This window comes from Phoenix dactylifera, chromosome 10 (assembly GCF_051530095.1).
Source record: "Phoenix dactylifera cultivar Ajwa chromosome 10, Ajwa_hap1_PhDact_Kaust_v1.1, whole genome shotgun sequence".
NCBI lineage: Eukaryota > Viridiplantae > Streptophyta > Magnoliopsida > Arecales > Arecaceae > Phoenix > Phoenix dactylifera.
The window spans coordinates 23381552-23407426 of NC_143199.1; the positions used below are offsets into that span (position 1 = coordinate 23381552).

Here is a 25875-nt window from a genome sequence, read left to right on the forward strand (position 1 = left end):
AAAAGCTGAAACAGCTTTTTGAAAAATTTACCAAACACAGTTTTTCATCTAAAAGTACTTTTGGAGGGACAAAAAGTGCTTTCTAGCCCTCCAAAAGCTCCCCCAAACAGGGCCTTACATCTCTTAAACATCTCGGCAATAAAATTTTGCCCAAAGAGAAACCAAAGATGTAATTATGCATTGATGATGATACATCGCCAGTCCTCTATCCCATCCCTCGATGCGTCCAGGCACTTCAGAGTGGTTAAATTTTATTTAAAAAAGCGCAAGACTGACGACTCCAGTAGTTTAGAGTCGCTAATCATCTCATGGGGGATAACAAAAGCATGGTTACAAAAATGTTTTAAAAAAGTCATTCAGATTCCTAACTATGAATCCAAATGCAACCTGAAGATTTGAAGCCTCTCTAGTTGTCATAGTAAGCATCTTCATGGGAGGTTTAAAGCTATGGCTGTCGTAATACTAAATGGCTATTATAACTTTATAATGGCTATCATAACATTGCCAGACACTTTCACTCAGCCACAAAGAATGACAAAAGGATAATAACAATCATGGCATATTACTTGGTGCCATAATAGCCAGGTATAACACAAAAAAAGTGATCATTATTTCTGTTTTCCTTATTTCTCTGAATAAGATGGTCCTTTTCAAAATTTGAACTTTTATAAAAATTTGTTGTCTGGTCAGCTTGTACCAAGTAAAAAATATTAATTATTTCTTAAGTGCGCATTGACTTGTAAACAATGCTGCAGTATATAATCATTCAAGGCATTGAGGGGTATTTGCAAATCATGGCACTAATGCATACTTCATCCAACCATGCATGGAGACATCTTAAGATGTTACTTGACGTGAAGCCATGCAGGAGCACTTGTTAGCATCTAAATGAGAGATGAAAGGTTTCAAATAAAAATTACATGCATGTTTAGAAGCTGGGGACATTTTTCATCATTGCTGAGCCACTCCCGAGTAAAAATATCATGCATGTCCATCCCTCCATGTTCCTATGACTAAATTTACAGTCATCCATCATAATTGATGCTACACATTCTAATGGAGAATGAGGACATTGAAAAAAGAAACCATCATGTCTTCAATAAGTGAGCAATGTTTACGTTCATGAAGAGTTACATGGAAATTTATTAGTAGGCACCCCATGGATGATGACTGAAAAAGCGTGAAAATATGCTTTAACTGACATGAAGAAAATTTTGAAAGAGTAAGAAAGAAGCAACTCTTGATAGGCGACATCTGCAAGCAAGTAAAACACAGAGTTTGGCTCTTGACTGAAGTGAGCAAAACCTCTACCACATGTCAATTAGATATCCAGTTATCCGATGATTACTTTCGTAATCATCGCAAAATGTTAAAACAGCAATTTTGACACGTTAAAACAACAATTTTGACACCCTAACCTTGACTACACTCTGCCCCAATAATTTCTGAATTTCTGTAAAATAAGGCTTCTCCAGTATGCAACTATCATCCGTCTCAGAGTCTCACAAAGAGGGTACACCGAACTTTTTGTCTTGCATCTTTTACATGAAAGAGAAAAGGAAGTTAAATTCATCACAGCAGGCATTTTAATATTAAGCATTCTGATTAAACAAATATGAAGAGGTACATGCTAAATTTTCATGGCAACTGTTTCTTTGACAAACTCTTTAAGGAATGCAATCGCACAGTTCTGGCCCGAGCATGTTCAAAATCTTCTAAAGATCCAATCATGACTGCGCCCTAAAATATACACAATCAGCATCGAAGAGGCCATTGGGAGCCCAATTTCATCCAAAGTTACCAAGTAAATCTAGCACTCAGCAACAAATTTTTGATTTCAAACTTAGTTTCTTTTAAGGATAAATTAAAACTGTCATGATGCCAAAAATTTTCCTGTAGACAGCAGTCAAGGATAGTTCTGAGAGCCATCTCATTTTTGGCCCCATTCCTACAAATGTGTCTGCAACCATAGTGCTGATAATTCATTTTTGGCCCCACTCCTACAAATGAGTCTGCAACCATAGTGCTGATAATTCATCAGAGCTGATTGGGCTGTTTGGTCACCAAGCAGTCTAAGCTCAGGTTCCAAACCCCTGAAATGTGTCTGCAAGCTAGGGATGGAAACCTCTACCAAGAGGGGTACAAGTCCATAAGTTCAGAATGCAGGCACTTTCAATGATGAGATGCTTCCAATATGTTGACTTGCATAATCACCACAATGCCAGGTAAGCAGTAGTGTCTCAGAGTAGTATAAATCCTGCTAAATTATTACCCAGGAAAGAAACAATAATTTTGAATCATATCGACACAGCAGAAACACTAAATATATAAAACTCACACACTGGAAATTAAAGCATGAATCTAGATCTACACGAACTTCGAGTACAGAATCTAAAGATAGAAGAGGATGAGAGTCAGAAAACATTTGAGGAGAATGGCCCTCAATATGTATCAAACAACAAATTTTCCAGTATATAAAAATATCCTAGAAGGGAGACTTGAGCTCACATCAAGATGAGGACAATGAAATGAATTCCAACTAACAAAAATTATAACAATATTATCAAGTGATATATGCTCTCCAACTAACAAAGCCTAATACCAAATTCATCTGATTTTGACAACACCACATACCGGACCAATGCATACTAGAAGAAGAATATAAGCAGGTCAAAGTATGAGCATATTATTTTATCTCATTTTGGAAACCCCATCTCCATTGTTACTGAATGCATATGTTCGCGGCAAGCAAATGGAAGTAACAGGATGGGGTTCTACAAAGTTCAGCATAAATCCAAAGGTCCAATCTTGAAACTTGCAATTAATAAGTTATTAAATCCAAAAAGTATACTAGTAACAACTTTTGAAAGTTTTTGCTTTAAAGTTTTTGCCACAAAAAGAAAAAGGCAATTGAAAGGCTATTCAATTTAAGAAAAGAGGAATCAACAACAGATTCTGAATTACAATGTAAGAAGTAAATGCAGCTACCTGACAGTGTTATGCTTCATGGCGACTTTTGATAAATCTAGCTCATGTCACTAGTCGAGGATGCTTTATTTTTCTTCCTATTTTTGGGTTTCACAGCATCTTTCAGACTCTTTGGAGAGTTAGCTTGCTGGCTCGCAACAGAGGCTCCAACAGGGCCAGAACTCAAAGTATTTGTTGCCTCGGGATCGGATTCAATTGAATTTTGACTGATTTTTGCTTCCTCTTGTTCCTTAGCCAAGTATAAAGGCCCTGCATTTTCCAAAATGTGAACTCTTAGATACTATTGCAGAACTTCAATAATGATCTGATCACTTAGTATGAAAAGTGCATCTTTAAATATAGATTGAACGACAAATAAAAGAGGAACCCTATTTACGCTGCCACCCCTCAGCCCCCATCATGAATGAAAATGCTTTATCTGCATTTGCTGACACCAAGGACTTATTTGATTGGCTTTCAGAAAAGCTTTAAAAGCAACCTTCTTCCATGAGCAACTATTAGATTCCATTGAATTAGCTTTGGGTTGGTCAGAAATAATCTTAGCTTTCAATTGTAGTGTGCGGGTCCAATATGTGAACTGATGTATATCTTAACCAACCAGCTTATCTCCACCTATATAGTGTATGATTTCCAAGTCAAGATGAGTTCAAAAGTTTAGACTGTGACATGAGTGACACATAACTTGATGTCAACTCTCCATTAATTGAAGCCAAATCCCTGTTCAAGGCAACTTTGGGCAGGTTGGGAGACTGCCATGAAAGCTCTTATTCTAGCTGATGTGTAGGGAGATGAAGACAGTCAAAAGACTAAAACCAATACAATATCTGTTAAATTCTTTAAGGACATGTTTATCTTGAATAGGTTTTCCATGCTCTGCAGAGTTGTACATCACCAAAAGAATTTGACACATCACCCACGTATTCACTCAAACAAAACAAAGCTAAAAAGATATTAAACCAAGAAATCTTACTTTATTTCCCTTTCCAAATGATCACCAATATTTTCTGTTTAACAACGCAAAAGCCCATAGCTTACCATAATTAAGAATATAAACTCTGATTTTGCTCGATTCCAAAAGCCCTCACCATAACATGAATAATGTTGACTTGGGATACCAGGTAGTTGTTTGAGATCCAACACATACTTGTTCAATACAAATTATGAAAATAGAACAGCGCAGTACAAATTTCAGACATGTGAAATAGGAACAAAATTTAGGCATCCTCAAAAGAGTTTTTTTATTGCTCAAACTAAAACAAACTTCAGTGATAAATGTCAAAACTTGTCGATACTATTTTGGAATGATCCTTGGATTACTTTGATGAAATTGCCCATTGTATGAACTAAATTGACTAAATCTCTAAAGTCTGCATCCTGTAACATATGCAAAGAGACATTAAACTCTGGAAGGGTTCTCTGCAAGGCTAGCTGGTAGTGCCTTCTAAACTACGACCCACTAAAAACTTCAATTAGGCAGAACTGCTTAATTTGATAATAAAAAACAACTAATAACATTTATGAATCAATTCTGGGATACTAAGATATCCAAAAATCTATGGCAAAAGATAGGACTGATTAAATCTGATTTGAACAATAACCAAGAACCAAATCAAGTTTTATTCCATATCCAACCAAAGAGTATAAACTAGAACTTCTCTTCCAAATTAAATGCAATATTTTAAGTTCAGAAATCTAAATTAGACATCAGATTTGGACATTAGTACCTAGTTAGTAGCAAAACTTACTTTAACATGATATTGCACATATTAGTTTTTCTCGAATGAAAAAGTTGAGCGGGTGCCTAAAATAATTGAAGTGATTACCAGGTAAATCTTGAGAACTTCTAATAAAACATGATGAAATACCCTTTGAGTACGGATCCCTGCAGGTATAAAGAGATAACAATTATGTCAAAAAATAATTCGCCCTGGATAACTAAGTTACTGTTTAAAATCAAATTTTGTAAAAGTAAAAATACTATGCAACACAAATGATGTGCAGCTATTCAGCAAGTTACCAGCTTGAAGGGCCACCAATGAATGCATTATTTTTCCCTCTAGAAGTACTAATTTCCACTCCAATGCTAGTACCATCATTACTACAGCTTCTCTCTGGCTCATCTTTTATATTATGCGCTCTATGTCTACTTAACTCATCAACTTGGTTCTCCTTCATTATAACGTCTGGTACACTGACTTCAAGTGCAACTGATGGTGGATGACGCTTTACTTTTCGCAATGCTCTTTCAGTGTTGTATGCATCTACCTGAACAAGTTCGAAGTAATTTATTTAGAAACACAAGAAAACACGTTCAATCTAGACACAAGTGACTAATAGTTTGTTTGCATCCACTAGTAATTTATTACGACAGTGTTATTCTGTAAAGTCTTACTCCAAAGCGGGTTATGATGTTTCCAGTGATTAACTATGTTTTTGGTTTGTCTGAAATATTTAGGGAAATCCCCCAAACAACTTCTGCAAAGCTATCAACAATACTCTATATATAAGAAAATGAAAAATTCAGTGTATCTTTGTGAATTTTCACCATTAACATTGACCAGGATGTGCATTCCTTCAGAAGCATGCCAACATATTCTGCAATAACTTAGCCAATGTGGCCACTGTACATGTGTTTAAGCTTGCTTATCTACTTTCCTGCTATTTTTTATCATGTATACATGAAGCTAAAACATCTGAGTCACTGATAAAGTGTAATTATCCAATGTTTAGATGGAAGTAGGAGATCAAGGGCTACAGAAAGAATGGAATCCATAGATAGGTCCATGCACCAGGATACCAGCCACAAATGGATTACAATCTGAACCAAATCAAAGAAAACTTGAAATAAACCCAATCCCATTATGTAATTTATATTTGGATCAAATCTAAATCAGGTTGTTCGATTTCTTTGCTGGTTATCAGACTCAGGTCAAACTGAACTAGAATGACTAGAGTATTGAAAGAAAAAAAAAAGGACCAGCTTTCTGGGGATGAGAAGGTAGAAAATATGATTACTGATATAACTAAACCAAACCAAACCAACCAAAATTAATGGATTCATGCAACTTAATGCAATCCATACAATTTCCAGGTGAACAAATATGAGCAAAATATATGGCCTCCTGCTCGAGCATGACACCATCCTAACACTTTCACAACCATTAACCTATGTTACATGGACTCAGGTTCATGTGTTGGATGCAAGTGGACGTCTAAGGCCCTGTTTGGAGGAGCTGTTACTAATAGAGCTTTTGAAAGTAGAGCTATTGGAAGTAGAGCTGCCTGAAGCAGAGCGTTCATAAAAAGTTTGCTGTTTGGTAACTACATTTCTAAAGTGTTGTGGCACTTTAACATATGTTTTGTAAACAAACTAAGAAAGTACTTTTGTGTGACAAAATGACTATAAAGGACATTAACAGTATTATACAACAAAGCTTATTAAAATATAATATGGATTAATACATAAATATATGATATAATATAATATTAATGTAATGTAATATAATATTATTATAATATAGTACTATAACATTATGTATTATAGAATAGTAATTTAATATAATAGTAAATTATTTAACATAACATATCAATGTATTATGATATAATGTAATATAATATTATATTTATAGTATAATACAATAATAAATATATAAAATATTATAATTATTAGTGTAAATTAATTTTTCATCCTTCTAATGACCATTTATCTCTCTAACAAATTTTCTAGCTAGGTGATAGAATTGGTTAAATAATACCAATATTTTTATTTATTTATTTATTTATTTATTTATATCAGATTATTTGCCACTCACTCATTATTTTTTTTTTATTTTATTTAGTTATTTATTTATTTATTATTTTATTTTATTGAAATATAAAGGGGTCACTGGCCATGGGTGGTGGCCGGCATGGTGGCTGCCACCGTGGGCAGCCATGAGCTCCCAAAACAAAAAAAAAAAAGGAAGAGGAAGAAGGAACAGAGGTGGCGGCATTGAGAGGAAGAAGAAGATAGAGAGGGAGAGGATGGTTGAGAGAGGAAGAGGCAGGGTGAGGATTTTGGAAAAAAAAAGTGAGATTTAAATAGGGGTATTTTGGTCCAAAAAATAGCTTTCCAACAAAACTGAAAACAGCATTTTCGAAAAGCTCCAAATTGGAGCTTCTCCCCAAAAACTGTTTTCAGCTTCCCGCAAAAGCTGAAACAGCTTTTCGAAAATTTTACCAAACACCATTTTTTATGTAAAAGTACTTTTCAAGGGCCAGAAAGTGCTTTTTGGCCCTCCAAAAGCTCCCCCAAACAGGGCCTAAGTGTCGAATCCCATCAATATCTATGAACTTTTTCCTGAGGAGTCATTTCCAAGTGTCATAGTGTCACGACCCCCGCCCCGTTCCCGGCGGGCCGCCGCGACGGTCCTAGGGTGCGGGTAGGCATAAGGCCACCAGCCACCGCGTAGAACCCTACTACCTATCAATCATCAATAAATCTTGAAAAATTTGGCATGATGCATGCACAAAATGATCACTTTTCCTATAGTGACCTGTCAGGATTATTTCAATACATACAACACTACCTGTCAGAGCAGCAATCACATAATCTGTCACATAATGAACCTGGACAATATATATCAATACATCATCTCAGGCATATAACGCATCTGTATAAAAATCTGGTTCCCATTCCATCCATGGTCAAACCCATATCCACAACAGGATCTATGACTGTAACTATGCACTATATACAATAGAAGGTTTATAATACACCAAAATGTATAAACCTTTATCTACATTATACTATACTATACTATGGAGCGGCACAGCTAGCAGGCAATCTCTAACCATGCTCTTCTCTATACAATACCTGCCCTGCAATCAAAAACACCAAACTGGAGAGTGAGTATATAAATACTCAGTGAGTGGAGTAGCGAGTACTATGCACATGAGACCAGATATAATCATGGCTCGAGGTGAAATCTCAAGATCAATAACAAGATGAACATGATCTCAACATAGAGAATATGGAGTAAGTCATCAATACCACCACAATCAATATCAACTCATCTGAAGCATATATGGAATAATCAAGTAAACATATATGCTACTCATGAATATGCTCAACAGGTCATAGTACTGAATCATATAAATCAGGTGTCAATAGGCTGAATCATCAACAAGACAGCTATCGGGAGGTGGGTTTTATGCCCCAGGCGAACCAGCAACAACTCCCTACTGCCATATGCATATATCGAATATGACACCACACCAATATGTAAATCATCACTAGACAGCTGTCGGGAGGTGGGTTTTACGCCCCAAGCGAACCAGCAACAACTCCCCACTGTCACATGCATATGCAGGATAAGACACCATATCGATAATGTAAATGCTAGACAGCTATCGGAAGGTGAGTTTTACGCCCCAGGCGAACCAGCAACAACTCCCCACTGTCACATGCATATGCAGGATAAGATACCATACTGATCATGTAAATGCTGGCCAGTATCCAGAACAGAAATCCATCTCACATCTATATACTAAATGGCACCTCGCGGGAATTCTACATCCGCGGAAAGCCGTACTGCACCTCGCGGGGTCTTACTATGCCCGGCGGCAAGCAGAATATAAGTCGTAGGACCGGCCGATCCTACGCCTAGGGCCGTGTCCCCCCTAGGAAGGGACTGGGCTCCGCCCACCCAGAAGGCTACTATATGCACAAAGACCGATGTTCAACCCCCATCGACTATAGGTGTCCTGCAGATACTGCCAAGCCATGCATAAATGCCATAATGCACCCTCCCAATACTCTACTAAAAAGGAGCATAATCAAGACTACCACTCACTCGACTCCGACCCAATCATAAACTAACATCAGGCTTGGGAGTGAGGAATTATGGGAGTGCAATACAACTCAATATACCACTGAAAAGGGCTCTACAAATCTTTGAAATAGAGGAAATGAAATCAATTTACAAAAGAAATCATTTCATAATTCGGAATCAATTTGATTACTCATCAACCCCTCGTAATTCCTCTCAATGTTCCCTCAAATGCATGTACAGAATAATCAAGCATGGAGAATCAAGATTATAGAGGAATCTACTACAATATCAATCAATATGCTCAAGTGAAATCAATTCACACTTGGCGACATTCATGAAAATGAATTGAGAATGCTCATGGTGCAAAGTACATGACTCCCACTCACCTGTCAATCTGGCACGGCCTCGATACACCTCCAAAAATCTACAGTAGGCAGTGGAAAACTTCTTCTCCTTGTTCCCTAGCTTCTTGCCCAACTGTGACATGCATTTATAATACATTTAGTCTTGTATCAAGGGTCATAATTTACGTGCCAATTATAACATAGGGAACTTAAATTGATTCAACTCCCCCGTTCCCTAAATCTTTTCTTTTCTTTCTTCTTTTTCTTTTTAATTAATTAACTCACCATTTATGTATATTAGGGACTCCCTTGCATGAGTACAAGGTCCCTTTTAGCTTGATTTAGGCTTAATACTCTATTATAGCATGAAATCCCTTATTTTCCACCCGGATAAACAGTAACCCGGACTGACAGTGGGTTACTTCATCCCGGTTTTGATCCACTTTCAGGACTCCAAATTTGATGAAATTTTTACCTAACATTCTACACTCATAGAGGATTCCAAAGAGATAACATGCATCATCATCGGAGGCCGTTTGACCCCCTAAATAATTCACCGAAGTTGGGACTTCGACACAGTTTTTCCGTAATGCCGGAAAAATTTGTCGAAATCTGATTCTTCCTCTTTTAACCACCTCTACAACCCTTATCCAACCCCTCTAGACTACATCCACCCTTTGTATAACCTAATATCATCAAAAGACTAGATAGAGATGGATATTTACCTTTTTCTTTTTGAAAATCGAGGTCCTTGCGTAGAGAAGAAGGAGATCTACACTTTTCCCTTCAGCTGGAAGTGCAACCAGGATCCCTTTCCTCCTCGAATCCCCTTCCTCTTCTTCTTTCTTCTTCTCTTTTTCTTTCTTTCTTTCTTTCCTCTCTGTTTCACGCCTAAGACTCCCCCTCTCTGTCTCTCGGTTTCATTCCGTCTGAGACCAACTCAAACTCTCCAATTAAGTCACATCAAGCACTATTCACCCTTTGTTTAATATTATTAAATTTTTATTTTGTCCCTAACACTTCAACATATCTACCGTTATGCCATTAACTTTTGATTCCTTCCAATTTTACCCTTACCACTTCAACGTATCTACAACTATGCCATTATCTTTTGATTCCTTCCAATTTTATCCCTTTTTATATAAAAAAATTTTAGGGTTATTACACATAGCAATGTTCATGTTCAAATGTCGGATGTAGGTACTTTAGGCCCAATTGAAGGGTCCAGGTAACATAGACCATAACTAGCATGTAAACTTAGTTTACAATCAGTAGTTAAAGACGAACTGACAAGGCCTCAATTTCTAAAAGAGGATGCTGAGAATGTGCATATATTTGCATCAAAGATAGAGCTAAGGAAATTATAATGATTTCTTTGAGTTTCGTTTAGACCATCAAATTTGATGAATCCCCATCTTCATAAATAAATCAACTACAATTCTATTCCGCATACCACAATTACCTTTCATTGAATGTAGGCTGTTATCCTCCACAATCATGCGCAGACTCTATCATCAGTTGCATGACATAACCATACACAATGGACACTTAGTGATACGAGCTTAAAACAGGCCATAGATGTGAGGGCCTTTTTTGTATATTTCAAAAATTTTAAAGAATAGAACATTTTGATGTCATTACGAAAGTTACAGTTTATTTACAATCACTTAAAAAAGTAATACTTATCTCTCTATCTCTTTCCATTTTTCCAACAATAAGAAGAGAGAAAAGAGAAAGGAACAACTAATTTGGTCTACCAACATCCTCCTGCCTGCCAAATTTTTTTTCAGACAGCATGTTTTTTAATTTCATGCTATGTCTCTTTAGTCCATTTCTGGATTATATTGTGCAATCTTGTGGGATGTTTACATAATTATAAGTAGTTTAGCTCTTCAGATCAGCAGTACATTTACCTTGCTCAAAAGATCTTCCTGATCAGGATTATAAATCAAACCAATTCATGTTTTTCCTGCAGCTTGTATGCTTGATTGATGTTCCATTTGGTCTCAACTTCCTCGCCATGCATTAGAAACAAACAGATAGAGAGTTTCCTTAACAAATGTGGCATATGTTGATCCAATTTACATGCACATCTTTTGGTAATCATTGCATTCATCTGATTGTGTCGCCTGATTGAGGTCACTAAATGAGTCATGTGAAGTCAACATTATCAGTGCCATTCAAAAATTTAACAATGGCAAAGAGAGGTATGGTTATCAGGCTGACGAGTTTTGTTTTTAAAGGAAATCTTCTAAGCAGTAATATTGGAAGCTTGATGGCTCTAACTATACCAGGTATGCCAACATGGGTTATCTATAACCATGATATCCAGATATCATAACGCTCGCATGCATACTAAATAAGATCTTTTAAGTGAATTTTATTTTCTGAATATTCAAAAGCAAAGCAATATGTTCTAATTTGCTTTTTTTACAAGCCAGATATGTAAATTACATATAGGCTTAGCTCTAAATACAAGTTACAAAAAGATGACTGCTAGAGAGTGTTTATGAGTGATAATGTTTATTTGTTTGAATAAGAAATCAGAGTAATAATATGCAATCATGTGGAAAGAAACATATATGGGTCAAAGAAAACAAGACTCTTGCGTTATTCCTTGAGAATTCACTTTGAAGAGTTAAAGGAAAAAGTCTCACAATAAATGATTGGCCAAAAATCAGGAAACTAATAGCTCTGGACCTGTGTATCCTTTACTACTATTCTTTTTCCTCTTTGTTGAACATATCCTATACTGCTAAACACTATTACTTTTATTTCAATGATATGGAAAGAACTCATACAATTGAGTACAATAGACATGTGCACGTGCAAACATATACGCAATAGATAGATAGATAGATGGACAGTCAGGACAGATAGACACACACACAACAAAACTACACATATGCACACATGCACAAATATATATATATATATAGATAGATAGATAGATAGATAGATAGATAGATAGATAGATAGATGAGTTGGCACAGCAAAATTGATGCTATCAGACTCACTGCATCCTTAATTTTGCTTGTGATGTCAGCAGCTTTAACAGAGGCTATCCGCAAACACTGCATGATTACACTTGACATGACACCCTCTCCTCCAGCCTTTTGAACAGCACAAACATCGCCGTTTGAGTTCAATGTAGCAGTCATCCTTCCTCTCATAACAGCCTCTTCCTTGTAAGTTGGATCTATCACCTACAAAAAATTACATTTCAGATCAACCAGCAGGGAAAACAAAAACAGAAGAAACTGAATTAACTATGCAGGCAAATAACTTAGTGGTGATGGCTAAAAAACATTAAAGACAATGTCAACATACCATGATGTTACCTTCATCAAAGATTGCAAAAGTTACTGCCACGGGGAGATGATGGACTATCAAAGGGAGTGGTTCCCTAACCTGTACATAACATGAGAATAAGATGGAAAGAGGGGAAAAGAATTACCAAAATACGAAAACTAATATATGATTTGATGATCAACCATTAAATAACATGAGTGTGTGGTAACAAATAATATGCATGGATGTATGAAGAGCCTTTTGTTGATGATATACTAGTATTGACCAATTCTACATAGTGATAAGTGAGCAGGTTATAAACTCATCTCATTTAATGCATTTACCAACAGTTAGTTGGACAAAAAAATGGAAGTGACGACCAACCTCAGGATCATGAACAATAACTTCCTGACCATTTTCTCCTCCTAGTGTACATTCAGGCCTTTGAAATGTCAAGAGAGCAGCCAAAGCAGCAATATTAGCAGCATCAATGAGATTGCTGAATCATTTGAAACAGAACATTAAGCATTGTCCAGCATATATCAGTTTAAAAAAGAAAATAATTGACCTTTCACTAAAATACTCTGGCATACCCTCCATTATCGAGAATGTGAAGGTCCACACGGATGGCCCATACAGATTTCCCTGCAACAACACATAAGGATTCCATATCCACGGCTCTGCTTTCCCTGTGATGCGATTTAATTTTTTTCTTTTAGATGCGCCTAGGCTGATCCTAAGCAGCATGGTAAATGACATCAACAATTTTCATGCCCTGGCGGCATGCCTATTAGTTCAAAGAATTTCAATACATGGAAATGCTTGATGGTAACGCAATATCGGACATAACAAAATATGAATAAAAAACCCACCTCAGACCACGATCTATAACACGCCCTAGTTCTACTGCAGATTCCCCTGGACGCCCTGCCTCAAATGAAGGATCAGCCATGGGAGAAAATTCGGTAAATATGGCAAGTGTTCCTTCATTTGGCCTATCTCGATAAGGTTGCACCAGTTGAGAAGTCACATAGCCCATGACATGTGTCTCACCAAGCTGCACCTCTGATGAGCCATCCTCTCTGCAGATAGAGCAAATTCATCACAACCATAGCATTCCGCAGTTCTCAAATATTTACTTTGCTTTCCACATTTTATTCAAGAATGTCCATAAGAATATCCAAAACTAAATCAGTCTTCTTCCCCACGCAAGATGCATCCAGACATATCAAAATCAATCAAGACCGAGTATGATCCGGTGAAGATAATACGGATCTACACTCACTCGCATAAATGGCTTGAAAAGCACTCAATTACTGAACTGCTACCCTAGCAAAGTGAAATCCCAACAACAACAACAATAACGATAGTAATAACAACAACAATAACGATAATATAACGATAAAGAGAAGAAGATGCACAAAATGCCCTAGAAGGAAATATCAAACAAAAAGGGGAAAAACAATACGTGCCTGCCGAACTTGATGGTGAGTTTACGGTAATCAAAAGGCCGGCGGCCGTCGACTCTGAGATCGGAAAGGAGAGCAGTCTCTATGAACTTCTTCTCGTTGACGGTCATCCGCCAAGTATTCGCTAATCGCTGCTCCATTTCCTTAATCTCTTCACGACAGAAGCTGATAGTTTCGCACACTAGTATCTACCGGTGTGCGTGTAGTAGTCCGAGAAAATGTGGAGACGGGCGAGCAAAAAGGAGTAGGGTTTGGGTTTGAGTGTATCGAATCCTAAAGGAAACGAGACGGGAGAGGAAAACCCTAACAAGAGAGTAATAGAGGGAGTAGGCGAAGCGTGGAACGGAGTGATCCCATAAGAGAACCGGAGGGAAAGGAAAGACGAGAGAATGAGAGAGATCAGGGCATTTTGGGGCAGCTTAGGGCAACCATCGGTCTCTCTTTTGGAGTTGCAAGGGCTGGAATTGGGCGGGATCAGGTAAACTCGGCTCAAACCCAAGTCAACCCAAATCTCTTAGTCGTATTGTTATGGATTCATCTCTTATTTTTTTATCTAGATTAGATTGGATTCATCTCTTATTTTTTCATCTAGATTAGATTGATATTTTATTATTAAAATTTAATAATAATAAGCTTATTTAAGCTTATTTGAGAAATAAGGAGGTTAATAGAAACGCCATCCCATGGGACATTCAACCAAAGAAAAGTTTTAGTACTGCCTTTTCTATTTCTTTTTTTTAACTAGAAGCATAGAATCCGATGCAAAAAAAATAGTTATTATGTTTCTATTTTTCTTCTTTAAAGTAGTTTTTATTATTTAAAAAATAAAAATAAAAAACTTTTACTCCCATTTTTTTTAAAAAAAAGTGACTTTTTTAGATTTCTCATATGCATCCCAACACCACCACCCCCTAATCCGAAGTCCCTATCTATATGTTTTCCTTACCAACTTCTTCCGATATCCCGATGACCACTCATCCCATCACTACTATGTCTTCTACTCCTTCAATGCCATCCTCTTTAACGCCGTGCATGTCCTCACCACCAACCTCCTTACTTCTCACACTCTCATCCGCCATTGTCAGCCTCCTTATCCTCAATATAACTCCTCTTCGACACCACCACCGAGGCCTTCATCATCCACATCCTTCGCTGCTTCTCATGCCCTAGTTTGCGACTTCCTTCACCATCTCTATGCAATGGTTGACAGCTTCGCCAAGGCCGAGCATATTCTTGAGTATTTCTTCCTTCGTTTACTAAATATATTTTCTTAGTTCTATTGTTGAAAAAAAAGAGAGAAAAAGTTATGACTACCAAACATGTTTCTATTGTCAAAAACGTAAAAAAAAAAAAATGGAAACAAAAATTCTATTTTTCGATTTCTTAAAAAGAAAAGTAGCAACAATGCTAAATACAGTCTTGGTTGTCCAACCTTTATACTCTTCTAATACATTTTGTGGTAACTTTTAACTAACGTAATCAATGATGTTTTGGTCAATAATTTTGATACATGGAATCTTTTAGTATATCTTTTTATCTATAATACAGTATGATTATTTTGTTCAGTTGTTTGTATATTTTTAAATAATTATGTTTATAATAGTTGAATTTTTATAATATAGATTTTATAAGAGAGGAAAAAATATGTTTTTCATAAATCTTAACCTGCTAGTTTTTGTAGAATCAGCTTTATAGAAAATAATCTAATAAGTATCTCGCATAAGTCATTTATTTTAAATTTTGTGTAGACATCAACGGAGCCGCTACTAAGATCGGCCTTAAGAGTGTTGATGCAGTAGTCAAAAGCAACATACTGGTCCCCAAGACTACTGCATACTAGTTGGAGAGGAGTAATGGCAGCTAGGGTGGAGCTTTGGAAGAAGGAGAGAGGAGGCCCTCATTTTTAGTATGGCAATTATGGTGGTTTATATGAAAAAAAGATAAGATGCTTATAATGGCTCGCTACTGAGGAGGTTGGTTGGTTTTTTTTTTTTTTTTTTTTTTTGCTTAGGCAAAAAGGGAAGGTTAGGCAAAAAGGGAAGGTTAGGCAAAAAGGGAATGAGGGAAGGAGGGGACAAGCCCACCCCGCATAGCATCCTCCACTTGGCTTCTGCCCCGCCAAGAGAATGTTCGATGCGGGCAGAACTGACTGTGTGTTAGGCACGCCGGCCATTTTTACTCATACCCTCCCCATCCGTGGTCTGGCTCGATTATTCCTCTGGGCCTCGATCCGAACCTTCGTGTGAGTACGTCACATCCGGCATCACCAAAGCTATTAGCGGACCAATAACTCCTCCCACCCTCCGTGTCTGAGCGAGGGCATTCGGTTCCCGCATTTAATTGACGCCCGCGCATTTCGAACTCGGACCGTACATGTGGAAGTAAAGGTCCAAATCCACTGAGCTACCACCTCAGTGGTGAGGAGGATGGTTTTGCATGGTTTTTCACAACAATATTGAGAACAAGTAACATAATTATAGGCATAATTATTAGGCTATAATAACAAAGATTGAACTGCTATACAATGTGATAAGGATTTGTTTTCGTTTCCTTAAAATATATGCCATGATTCGTTTCTTTACATGCCATTATCTGATACGATCTGTTTTTGTCATTATGATTAATTTACTTTAGAATAGGGGTAAATCTCAATGGGATCAGCATATGTGGTTGGTGAAGTACATTTGGTGGCGTTAACTAGTGATATGCTATTAAATATACTCAATAAATTTAATTCTGGATAGATTTGATGTCTTATTTTAAACATATGTATGATTCTATCTTTTTTTTTATTTGTTATAATTGTTATTGATATGTAAAAAAATATTATTGTAGGATTTTATTTATCTATGGCTATAGGTTCAAGCAACAGCCAAAATGCTTCCGCACAGCCTACTTGATTACAACCCTTAGAATCATATTAACTATCTACTCAACTTAGCAATGCTGGTAAGATTTAAAATCATTTACTTTTCAAAAAAGGAGGTTGTTTTCAACACTTTGTATTGATGTGGATGTCTAATGCCAATATAATTCTTTCTTATATATAGCTTTTGAATGATGTGTGAATTACTATAGATGTTGTAAGAGTTGAGTTGTGCCCTCATTTAGTATATATGTCATGTACTTCTTTTTTACATAATTTGCTTTGGTTTTTAATAGGTTCATCTAGTGGGGAAAAAAGAACTAGGGGAAGACACGGTGAAAAAATTGCCTCTGGAATTCAATGATTTTGGGCAAGCAATAGATATAAATGCAAATAATTTCATCAATCATCTTGCGAAGATTGTTAGAAATTGTGGAGATGCGCCAATTACTTATAATTGGTGGAAGGAAATTCTACAAGAGTTGAGAGAAAAAATGTATAAACATGCATTGGTAATGTGAATAAATATTACGTAACCTTGATATTCCGATATCATTTGTTTTCTTAGATGGATTATTATGATTTATGTTTTCGTTTTCTAGTTAAATTTTTTAGGATATATTTGAATTCGTGGAAACTCAACATACGAAATTATGCAGAAAATAGGGAGAACATTTTCAAACTACAAGCATAAGTTGAAGACAGACTTTTATGATAAATATACCACGGACGAGGAGAGGATTGAGCATTGTCCGCTATATATCATACGAGATCAATGGGTACGTAGAATTTGTCTAGTGGGTGGGCACGCCAGAATTTTAGGTATATCAATATTATATTGAAAGAATAATATATGTATTGATAATGATGGTAAATTTCTTGGTTTCTTATATAGATGAAATATTGATAGAAATAAGCACAATCGATCAAAATAAAATTTGGGTCACACTACAGGCACAAAGAGTTATGCACATATAAGAGCTAAGGAGGTATAAATTTATAATAATATAAGTGAATGTGTTTAATTTCATTCTCCTTTTCTTTCTATCTCTTTCTCTTTTCCTTCTTTGTTGGCATATGTAAAATTATTTAGTATATCAAATAAATAGTGACAAATTATGGATCATGTATGTAGATTACGAAGAAGGGACGCAAGTGTACTCAATGGGAGATATTTTGCTTGACACATAAATGAAAGGATGGGACTGTGGTCGATACAATGGCACAAGATATAATGGTGAATAGTCAAATTCTTAAGTTATATTCATATTGAACTTTTTCTATACGCGGCATACCAAATTTTCAATACAATGATGTAATTGCTGTTTATTTCTTTTATTGGTTATATAAACACATATATGCATGTAATTAGGAGCGTTTTGAGAATTTGTCAACCTAAATTGGAGAACAATCTTATAGCTCAATTGTAGAAGATAAGATTTTTTCATAAGTCATAGGGCATGAGAGGCATGGACGTGTGCGTGGATACAGATTAGGACCAATACCCACTTCTATATTTGGAAAAGCTCCAACTCATGCAGAACTCATTAGTGAAATGAAAGAAACAAACAAGCATAATGAGAAAATGAAAGATGAAATAAGACAGTTAAAGAAGATGAACGAAGAGGAAAGGAAGAAAAATGAAGATGATAGATTGAAGTTCATTGTTTTTATGGAGGAGATAAGGAGTAGCATGATGTGTCATGGGACTTTTAATATGGTAAGTTCTATCTTTCTTGATTTTTTTTTCATATATAGCTGATTGAACTTGTATATGTGTTGAAAACAATAAGATACAAAGTATTACTTACATCATTAAAACATTGTAAAAAACATATTTTATTTTTTCTATTCTTTTTTGTATAGTGTGTCATGTATATCATCTTTTATCTTTTATTTCTAGTTATATGGCAATATTTTTGTTATCCAATTTACTTTTGAATCAGAAAAATACTTAGGTGAGGGACAAGATCATTGAGAGTGCATTCAAATGTTGGAAGACACGAAGTTGAAACAAGTATATTTGAATGTTGTGTGCTGTATGAGATGTCTTGAACTTGAAGTGAAATGTTTGAAATTTGAAACAATCATTGTAGGCTATATGGATATTTTACTATGAATATTTTATGGATATTTTACTATGAATATTTTATGAATATTTTTGAGTTATTTATTTTTGTCCTATTGGAACATTGTTGGAGTGGGAATGAAATCTCTATTGCCTTTGCTTGAGTTAGATTTGAAGGCTTTTGGATATTGAACTAAATTCTTATTAATTTAGGTGCATTATAATATAATTTTGTGACTCTTGCCACTTAAGGATACTTTTAATAGCAGCCACTTTATCATAGAATGTACCATTTTTAATGACCACATGCAACCGCCACTAAGAATATATCAGTGGTGGCCATCACTGATTGTCACAATATGTAGCTCTTTCAATGGCTCTAGGAGGCTGCCACTAAAGAAATTATTAGTGGCTGCTGCTAGCGACTGTCACATAAAATATAATCTTTTAGTGACCGATATGTGGCCACCATTAAAACATTATACTTTAGCAACAATACTTAGCCGCCACTAAAAAAGTTACTTTTAGTGGCACCTACTAAAAAGTATCCTCTGTGACCGCATCATAGCCGCCACTGAAAAGTTCTTTTGTGGCACCCACTATAGGCTGCCACGAAACCTTAATGTTTTAGTGACTAGGATCTAGTCGCCATTAAAGAGCTCTTTTTAGTGGCAGCCATATTTTGGGTCACTAGTTGTTTTAGTGATGCGACTTTTATTGACTGGTGTGGCGGTCATTACTAGCTGCCATTAAATACATATAGTGGCGGCTTTGAAACTTTTAGTGGCAGGGCTACTACTACTGAAAGTCAATTTTCTTATAGAAATAGAAATACCATGATTTATTTTCTTGTATGTGATCATTCAGATGTATGTCATAATTTGTTTCCTTCACAAAGATTCACTATAAGTATGGAGATTGGTCAACTAAACAACATCATGGATCTATTTTCTTATAGGCTAAGATTTGTTTTCTTTTATATCATTATTTAATTTATTTGATTATATGCCATGATTTATTTTCTTGTATGTCATTATTTGTTTTCCTAATCACAAGGAGTTATTAGGGGTGCATATGGGTCTGGTTGGACCAGGTCTTGAGAGGACTCGACCCAACCCGATTCTTTGTTTGGGTCCTAATTTGGACCTAGACCCAACCCCATAGAAGATTGGGTTGGGTTGGGTCGGGTCTATGGCCACAATTTTTGATCTAATGGGTCATTCGGGTTGGGTCGAGTCTATGTATAATCCACTCCCAATCCAAAAAAAATCGAGTCCAATTTGGGTCCGAGTCGGATCTGTTTGTTCAGGTCCGGCTTATCAATTAAATAAATACTCGTCAGTCCCAAAACCAATATGATCCACATAAACAACTTGTGCTTTTTTCCTCATGGCAACGGTCCATAATTAATTTCAAAAGGCCCACATGACCTCATTGGTCAATACTCTAGTCTTTATACATGGATCCTTTGATAGCCTCGGCTCTCTCGGGGCATTGGATAACAGCCTACATTCTCTCATCAGCTCAAACACATCTATGTCCATCGAAACTAAAATCATAGATACCTTCTTCGTTTAGCCATTTTGTCAAACATGTAGCATGTGTCAAAAGCACTTGGATTTCCTCAGGTGCTCGGAGAGAAGGTTGGGGAATCGGCGACGTGCGTAGGTTCATGAGCTCGACGGCCTCTTACCTTGGCTTGCTTGCAGCGAGCGTCGAGACTGACGGCACGGTGGGTGATGGACAATCGATGACCCACACTTCATCGGCTTGGATCCTCTTTTAAATTTCTTACGAATCTTGTCTTTATCTCCTTGTGTGATTTTAGCCGTGTCGGTAGATATGGAAGAATCTCTTATGCTCTCACTCTCATTGTTGCTTTTCTTGATTTAAACCCATCTCCCATCCTCCTCTTTCCTGCAACCTGTCCCAATATTCCTCCCTCCTTTGGCTCTAAATCCCAGACCCCAAATCATGAGATACCGTTAGCTAAATCCAATTCATTCTGCACTCCAAGCTAGTCTCCTTTGAAATCTCACCCCAAGATTCAATCTTGCAGATCGGATTCCCCTGCCGGAGGATGAGTTCTGTCCCTCTATTTAGCTCCTTCGAGGGCCTCCCATTGTTGGAGAATGTGTCGGGCCCAAATAACTTCAATTGTTTGGTTTGCAACCTCTATGCCCTGCGAGCCTAAATAATTTTACAGATTAGAGTTGGATCGGAGCGGGTCATAGAATTGGAAACCCAAAATCATTCAAAATTTAAATGGGTCGGATCAGGTACGAATTCACTAAACCTAGACCTAATTCAAAAAATAAAACAAGTCCAATTTTAGAACCCGACCCGGCCCCATGGGTCCTCCTAAATGGGTTGGATAGGATCTAAGTGGGTCGGATCGGGTCGGATCACGGATCAATCCAACCTATTTGCAGCCTTAGAAGTTATATACGATAATTTGTTTCCTTGTATACCATTATTTATTTCCTTCACCATATAAGGTTATATATGCCATAATTTGTTTCTTTTAGAATAGGAGTAAATCTCAATGGGATGAGCATATGTAGCTGGTGAGTAGATTTGGTGGCGTTAACCACTGATATATTATTAAATATACTCGATTAATTTAATTTTGAATAAATTTGGAAGCTTTCCTTTTTAATAATTACAACAATCAATTTTAGCATCAAGAATATTTGCAACATATTTGGAAATTAGTTGGCAAAGTGATTTTAATTAAATCAATTACTCAGCCATTATAAATGATTTGCTAATATAATTAGAACAATTGATGATCCGATACTGATACATTGCAATACGATTTATTCAAAGATGATAATATGGAATAGAAGATCAACGCAGGCTGATCATATTTGCTCAGTAATCGTTCATTTCCTATCTCGAATTTATAAACTCGGCAAGAAACTTTTTGATACATGCCTTACAGAAGTTTACAAATATAAAATATTTATTTCTTAAATAAAACAACTTTGGTCAGCAAATTTTAGGTCAGTTCATCCCATACTTTATAAATAGAAGACCTTCGGTGTATCAATGCATCTTCATAGGAGCTTATTCAACAGAGAAAAATAAATTGTAAGAAGGAAAGGACTAATGAGGCCCTCTATGCTTTTCAATGTCCTCATTTTGTTTCTCTTCGTCCAAACCTCGTTCTGTGTCTCGCCCACAATAAAAGACGTTTGTAGTAAAATCTCTGGTGGCTCCGTCGACTACAACTTCTGCGTCCAAGCTCTTGAGGCCGATCCTAAAAGCGAAGCTGCTGATGTCCTCGGACTTGCAGCCATTTCTCTGAAACTATCCATAGCCAATGCCACAAGCATTGAGTCCAAAATAATGGAGTTCTTGAAGAATGTCTCGGATCCAACCACGAAGGAATCCATGGAGACTTGCTCGCATCTTTACGAGAATACTACCATAACAGTTCTCAAGCAGTCGGCTGATTTCATTGCATCCAAAAACTTTACTGCAGCTGAAGACGTGATTGGTTCTGCTTCCATAGTGGGAATAATTTGTGCAGAAGAATTAAGAGAATCGCCAATGGCTAAAGACTGCGACAACCTCTCAAGGTTGATTTTTTTGGCAACAGCCGTCATCCATGAAATCCTTAGTACGATCGAGCTTCATTTTTGATTTTCTTTTTGTCTCTGATGATGAGCACTGTGAATTTCTGAACCAACATGCTTAAAAAAGAAGCGAATCTGATCCATTCTTTTCTTTTTGAAGAAGTGAAGCAATACTGGTAATGATTGATCTTTGATATTTGAATTCCCAAGCACCTCATCCAATGTCTACACTAACAATCCTTAAAACGTTATAGCAAACATTGTAATTCATGAACTATCTTCTTAGAGACCTCCTCCTATTATCTGTTTTATAACGTACGTATACAATGAAATTTAGAATTTTTTTACATAAATATTCTTCTAAATATGGAATTTTGTATAAATATCTTTTCAAAATTGATATTTATATGTATATCTTCATAAAATACTTGTTTTGCTATTCTATTCTTTTTTTTATTTTTGTTTTTGTAGATGTACCCACACCATCAATGTCATTAAAAAATTAACGATTTCAAATTAAAATGACTAAAATATCCTTAATGAGTAGATGTGCAAAAAGAAACATTTATAAAGCGATCGCAAAGGAGAACAAAAAAAAATAATTTTAAAATTTTGTTTTTTTTAAAATTTAAATAACTATGGTTTTATTAACGTTGTTAGAAGAACCGTTATATTAGGGACATTTGTGTAAAAATAGTATTTTATGAGAGTACAGAAATAAATATAACTTTAAGATAGTATTCATGCAAATTTGAATTTTTAGAAAGCTTTTCATCCAAAAAATCTTAGAATTTATTCTAATGTTTTTATAATATAGCATTCCAATGTTAGAATTTATTCTAATGTAATTTGTGTGGATTTCTAATTAGGAGGGAGTAAAAGCAAATGGAGGGAAAAGGGTGGTCTCTATTTCATTTTACAAAAAGTTTTCCGTTTATTTTAGTTAGTTTATGAGATGAACTCTGAAAGAAATAAGTCATATTAATTGGATAACTTTATGATCAATTGAGAATTAAAGTAGTCAGACTGTCATTATCCGATGCTCGTTGCGACATTTAGTTAGGCCAACATAGCTGATATTGTCTGAAGTCTGAATTCCCATGAGCCGATGATGGAGTTGTTGCATATTTGCATTCAATCCAGTCTTTGATGGGGAAGTTTTCATTGTTTACTACTCTTTCTTGGTGGCCATGGAACTCTCTCTAGTTAGAGATATTGTGAATAAAATTGAGAATATTTCGGTTATTTGAAAGATTACCTCATAAAGGCTACTATGATAGTCAGACCTGTGATTGTACAAATATATTAAAGAAATTAGGAAATTATCCCAAAATGGTACTTGAAGGCAATTGTTTATAGCATCATCCAGAATGGCTGAAACTAGACCAGTATTTATGTGGTTGCCCAGAAATTGACTGGAATCCAGAACCAGGGTATGTTTTGGCTTCGTCTCAACTGAGCAAATCCAATTTAATTAGCCAAAAATATATAAACCTTGAATAGTATTACAAGGTTAGAGGCAATTACTATTGACATCAGAGATTGTGTTAGGGTATTGGTCTCATATTGCCACGGCTCAGATCCAGAGAATGATTTGTCGCCCCCTAGATTCGGATGGCCTTACTACCGAAGGGTACAATCCATGATAACATAAAGCCAATGTTACTTTAAGCTTTCAAATTCCATCATAACAAAATATAATAATTAAATATTTAATTTTATTATCCATTAAATAAAATCAAAATTGGTTCAGAGCGTCTAAATCCAACATCAATACCAAACCCATCACCCTCAATATTCAGAAGATCATTAGCTACAATTTGTAGTCAATAATAAAATTCTTCTACAAAATCGACAAGTTTGCTAGTGTGAACTCCAAGCTCGGACCAACCTTTATCTCTACCGATCCTATTTGCTTAAAAAAAAAATAAAGATATATGAGCGACACAGCTTAGTAAGTAAACCTTTAACTACCTTACTGGATCAAACATAAATTTTTCATGTCAATGCATCATTTAAGAAAAATAATAGATATTCCAAAATACACATTTCATATTACAGTATATTAAAAATAGATCATAAAGCAAATCATGCATGAACAAATCATTCATCTTTCATAAACATAGTACCAAGTTTATATTACAAATAAAGTCGTAAATCATTCTTCATGTAATGTAATCCTATCATGGATCAAAACACTGCTCATAGATATTCATGCTACGACTACTTTATCCTCGTGATAGGGCCGTATCGACTATATGTCACGGTCTGCCAGCTATTATACCAGCTTGCGGGGCCATTACCAGCTATTATACCCACTAGCAAGGGTCATTACCAACTATTATAGCCGCTGGCGAGAGCCATTACCAACTATTATACCCGCTAACGAGGGTCATTACCAACTATTATATCCACTCGTGAGGGCAATACATAGCTATCTAAAAGCCTTTCAAATACTTATATTTTTTTCGTAAAACATATGCATAAATAGATGAAAAAAAATACTAAATTGACTTTGTTATTGCAGATGATACCTGTTTGGTGGAAACAGTTTTATTGGCTGATCCTGCAGCATGGACTGTTTATGGTATAATGCTTTTCCAAATGGGTGATAGAGTCGAACTTACCGATGTCCCGGGGAACTCAGATCGGACCATTAAAGAGTTTATTGAGGATTATCTTGGTTTACAAGATCAGTATTTCATGCTCATTGTAATCCTTCACATCAAAGTTATTTTCTTGTTTTCATTTTTGTTTGGTTTCAGCATCAAACATCTAAATTTCCAGAAGAGATGATAGTACAGAAAATAGATGTGGAAAGCAAGAAGGAGAAGCATAGATAACTCATTTAGAGTTCATTAGCAATTTCACCAATGTAGAGCTTCAGGTCTTCACTGAATTTTTTTTCTTTCCCACTCAGTTCAGCAAAGGGATGGATTGGAGGGATCTAAAAATGTTTCATGAGGTGTAAGATAATTAGAACATCATGTCAAAAGCCTATCTTCCTAAGAAGCAATAGATAAAAGTATAAGATGTGTATAGAGAATTTTATCCCCCAAGATGAGTGCAAGTTGAAAAGGAATCATGTGCAGACAAAAAAAACTGGTTTAGTTGGATTCTACCAAGATTAAAAATAAGTAATTAAATACAGATTCTAGCTGCAAGAGCCTAACTAATATTGGAAAAATGTGGTGAAGAATCATCCCTAGATCAGTAACATTGGTAATTAACCTAATATTGCTTGCAAGGATGGAAACACAAATTTGATTCGTTTCTTCATCAACTTGACAACTCAATAATGAAGGGATGACAGGGTCCAAGAACATGGTGTAGTGAAATATATAACAAAATAAAACTACCTAAAAGTAATTCAATTACTTTATAGTTATAGAATAATTTACATATAATTATAAGACTTGGTCTAGTTACATAAATCAACTTGAAACCTGACCATT

General features: G+C 35.9%; 1 protein-coding gene across 3 annotated transcripts; it reads right to left on the reverse strand.

The window, feature by feature from the left end:
• Positions 1 to 1295: 1295 nt before the first annotated feature.
• LOC103697132 (exosome complex component RRP45A-like) lies at positions 1296 to 14321 on the reverse strand. Of its 3 annotated transcripts, none has more exons than XM_039122778.3 (10): positions 13909 to 14321; positions 13309 to 13518; positions 13030 to 13125; positions 12821 to 12935; positions 12476 to 12556; positions 12163 to 12351; positions 5006 to 5253; positions 4812 to 4870; positions 2989 to 3237; positions 1296 to 1538 (listed from the first exon to the last, which is right to left on the reverse strand). In XM_039122778.3, exons 1-9 carry the CDS (start codon positions 14043 to 14045, stop codon positions 3026 to 3028), a joined length of 1347 nt encoding a protein of 448 aa, XP_038978706.2. In that variant the 5' UTR covers positions 14046 to 14321; the 3' UTR covers positions 1296 to 1538; positions 2989 to 3025. The 3 variants fall into 3 exon arrangements, with proteins under 3 accessions (XP_038978706.2, XP_008777152.3, XP_038978705.2); XM_008778930.6 differs by having other exon boundaries at positions 1296 to 2257; XM_039122777.3 differs by lacking the exon at positions 1296 to 1538 and adding an exon at positions 1540 to 1740.
• Between the last annotated feature and the right edge of the window lie 11554 nt (positions 14322 to 25875).

Excerpts from the sequence above, each read along its gene's own strand:
- LOC103697132 (XM_039122778.3), bottom strand. The coding sequence starts at position 14,045 with ATGGAGCAGCGATTAGCGAATACTTGGCGGATGACCGTCAACGAGAAG. Across the intron at positions 12,936-13,029 it reads CACATTCTCGATAATGGAGG|CAATCTCATTGATGCTGCTA; the intron begins GTATGCCAGAGT and ends CAAATGATTCAG. Across the intron at positions 12,352-12,475 it reads TTGATGAAGGTAACATCATG|GTGATAGATCCAACTTACAA; the intron begins GTATGTTGACAT and ends AATTTTTTGTAG.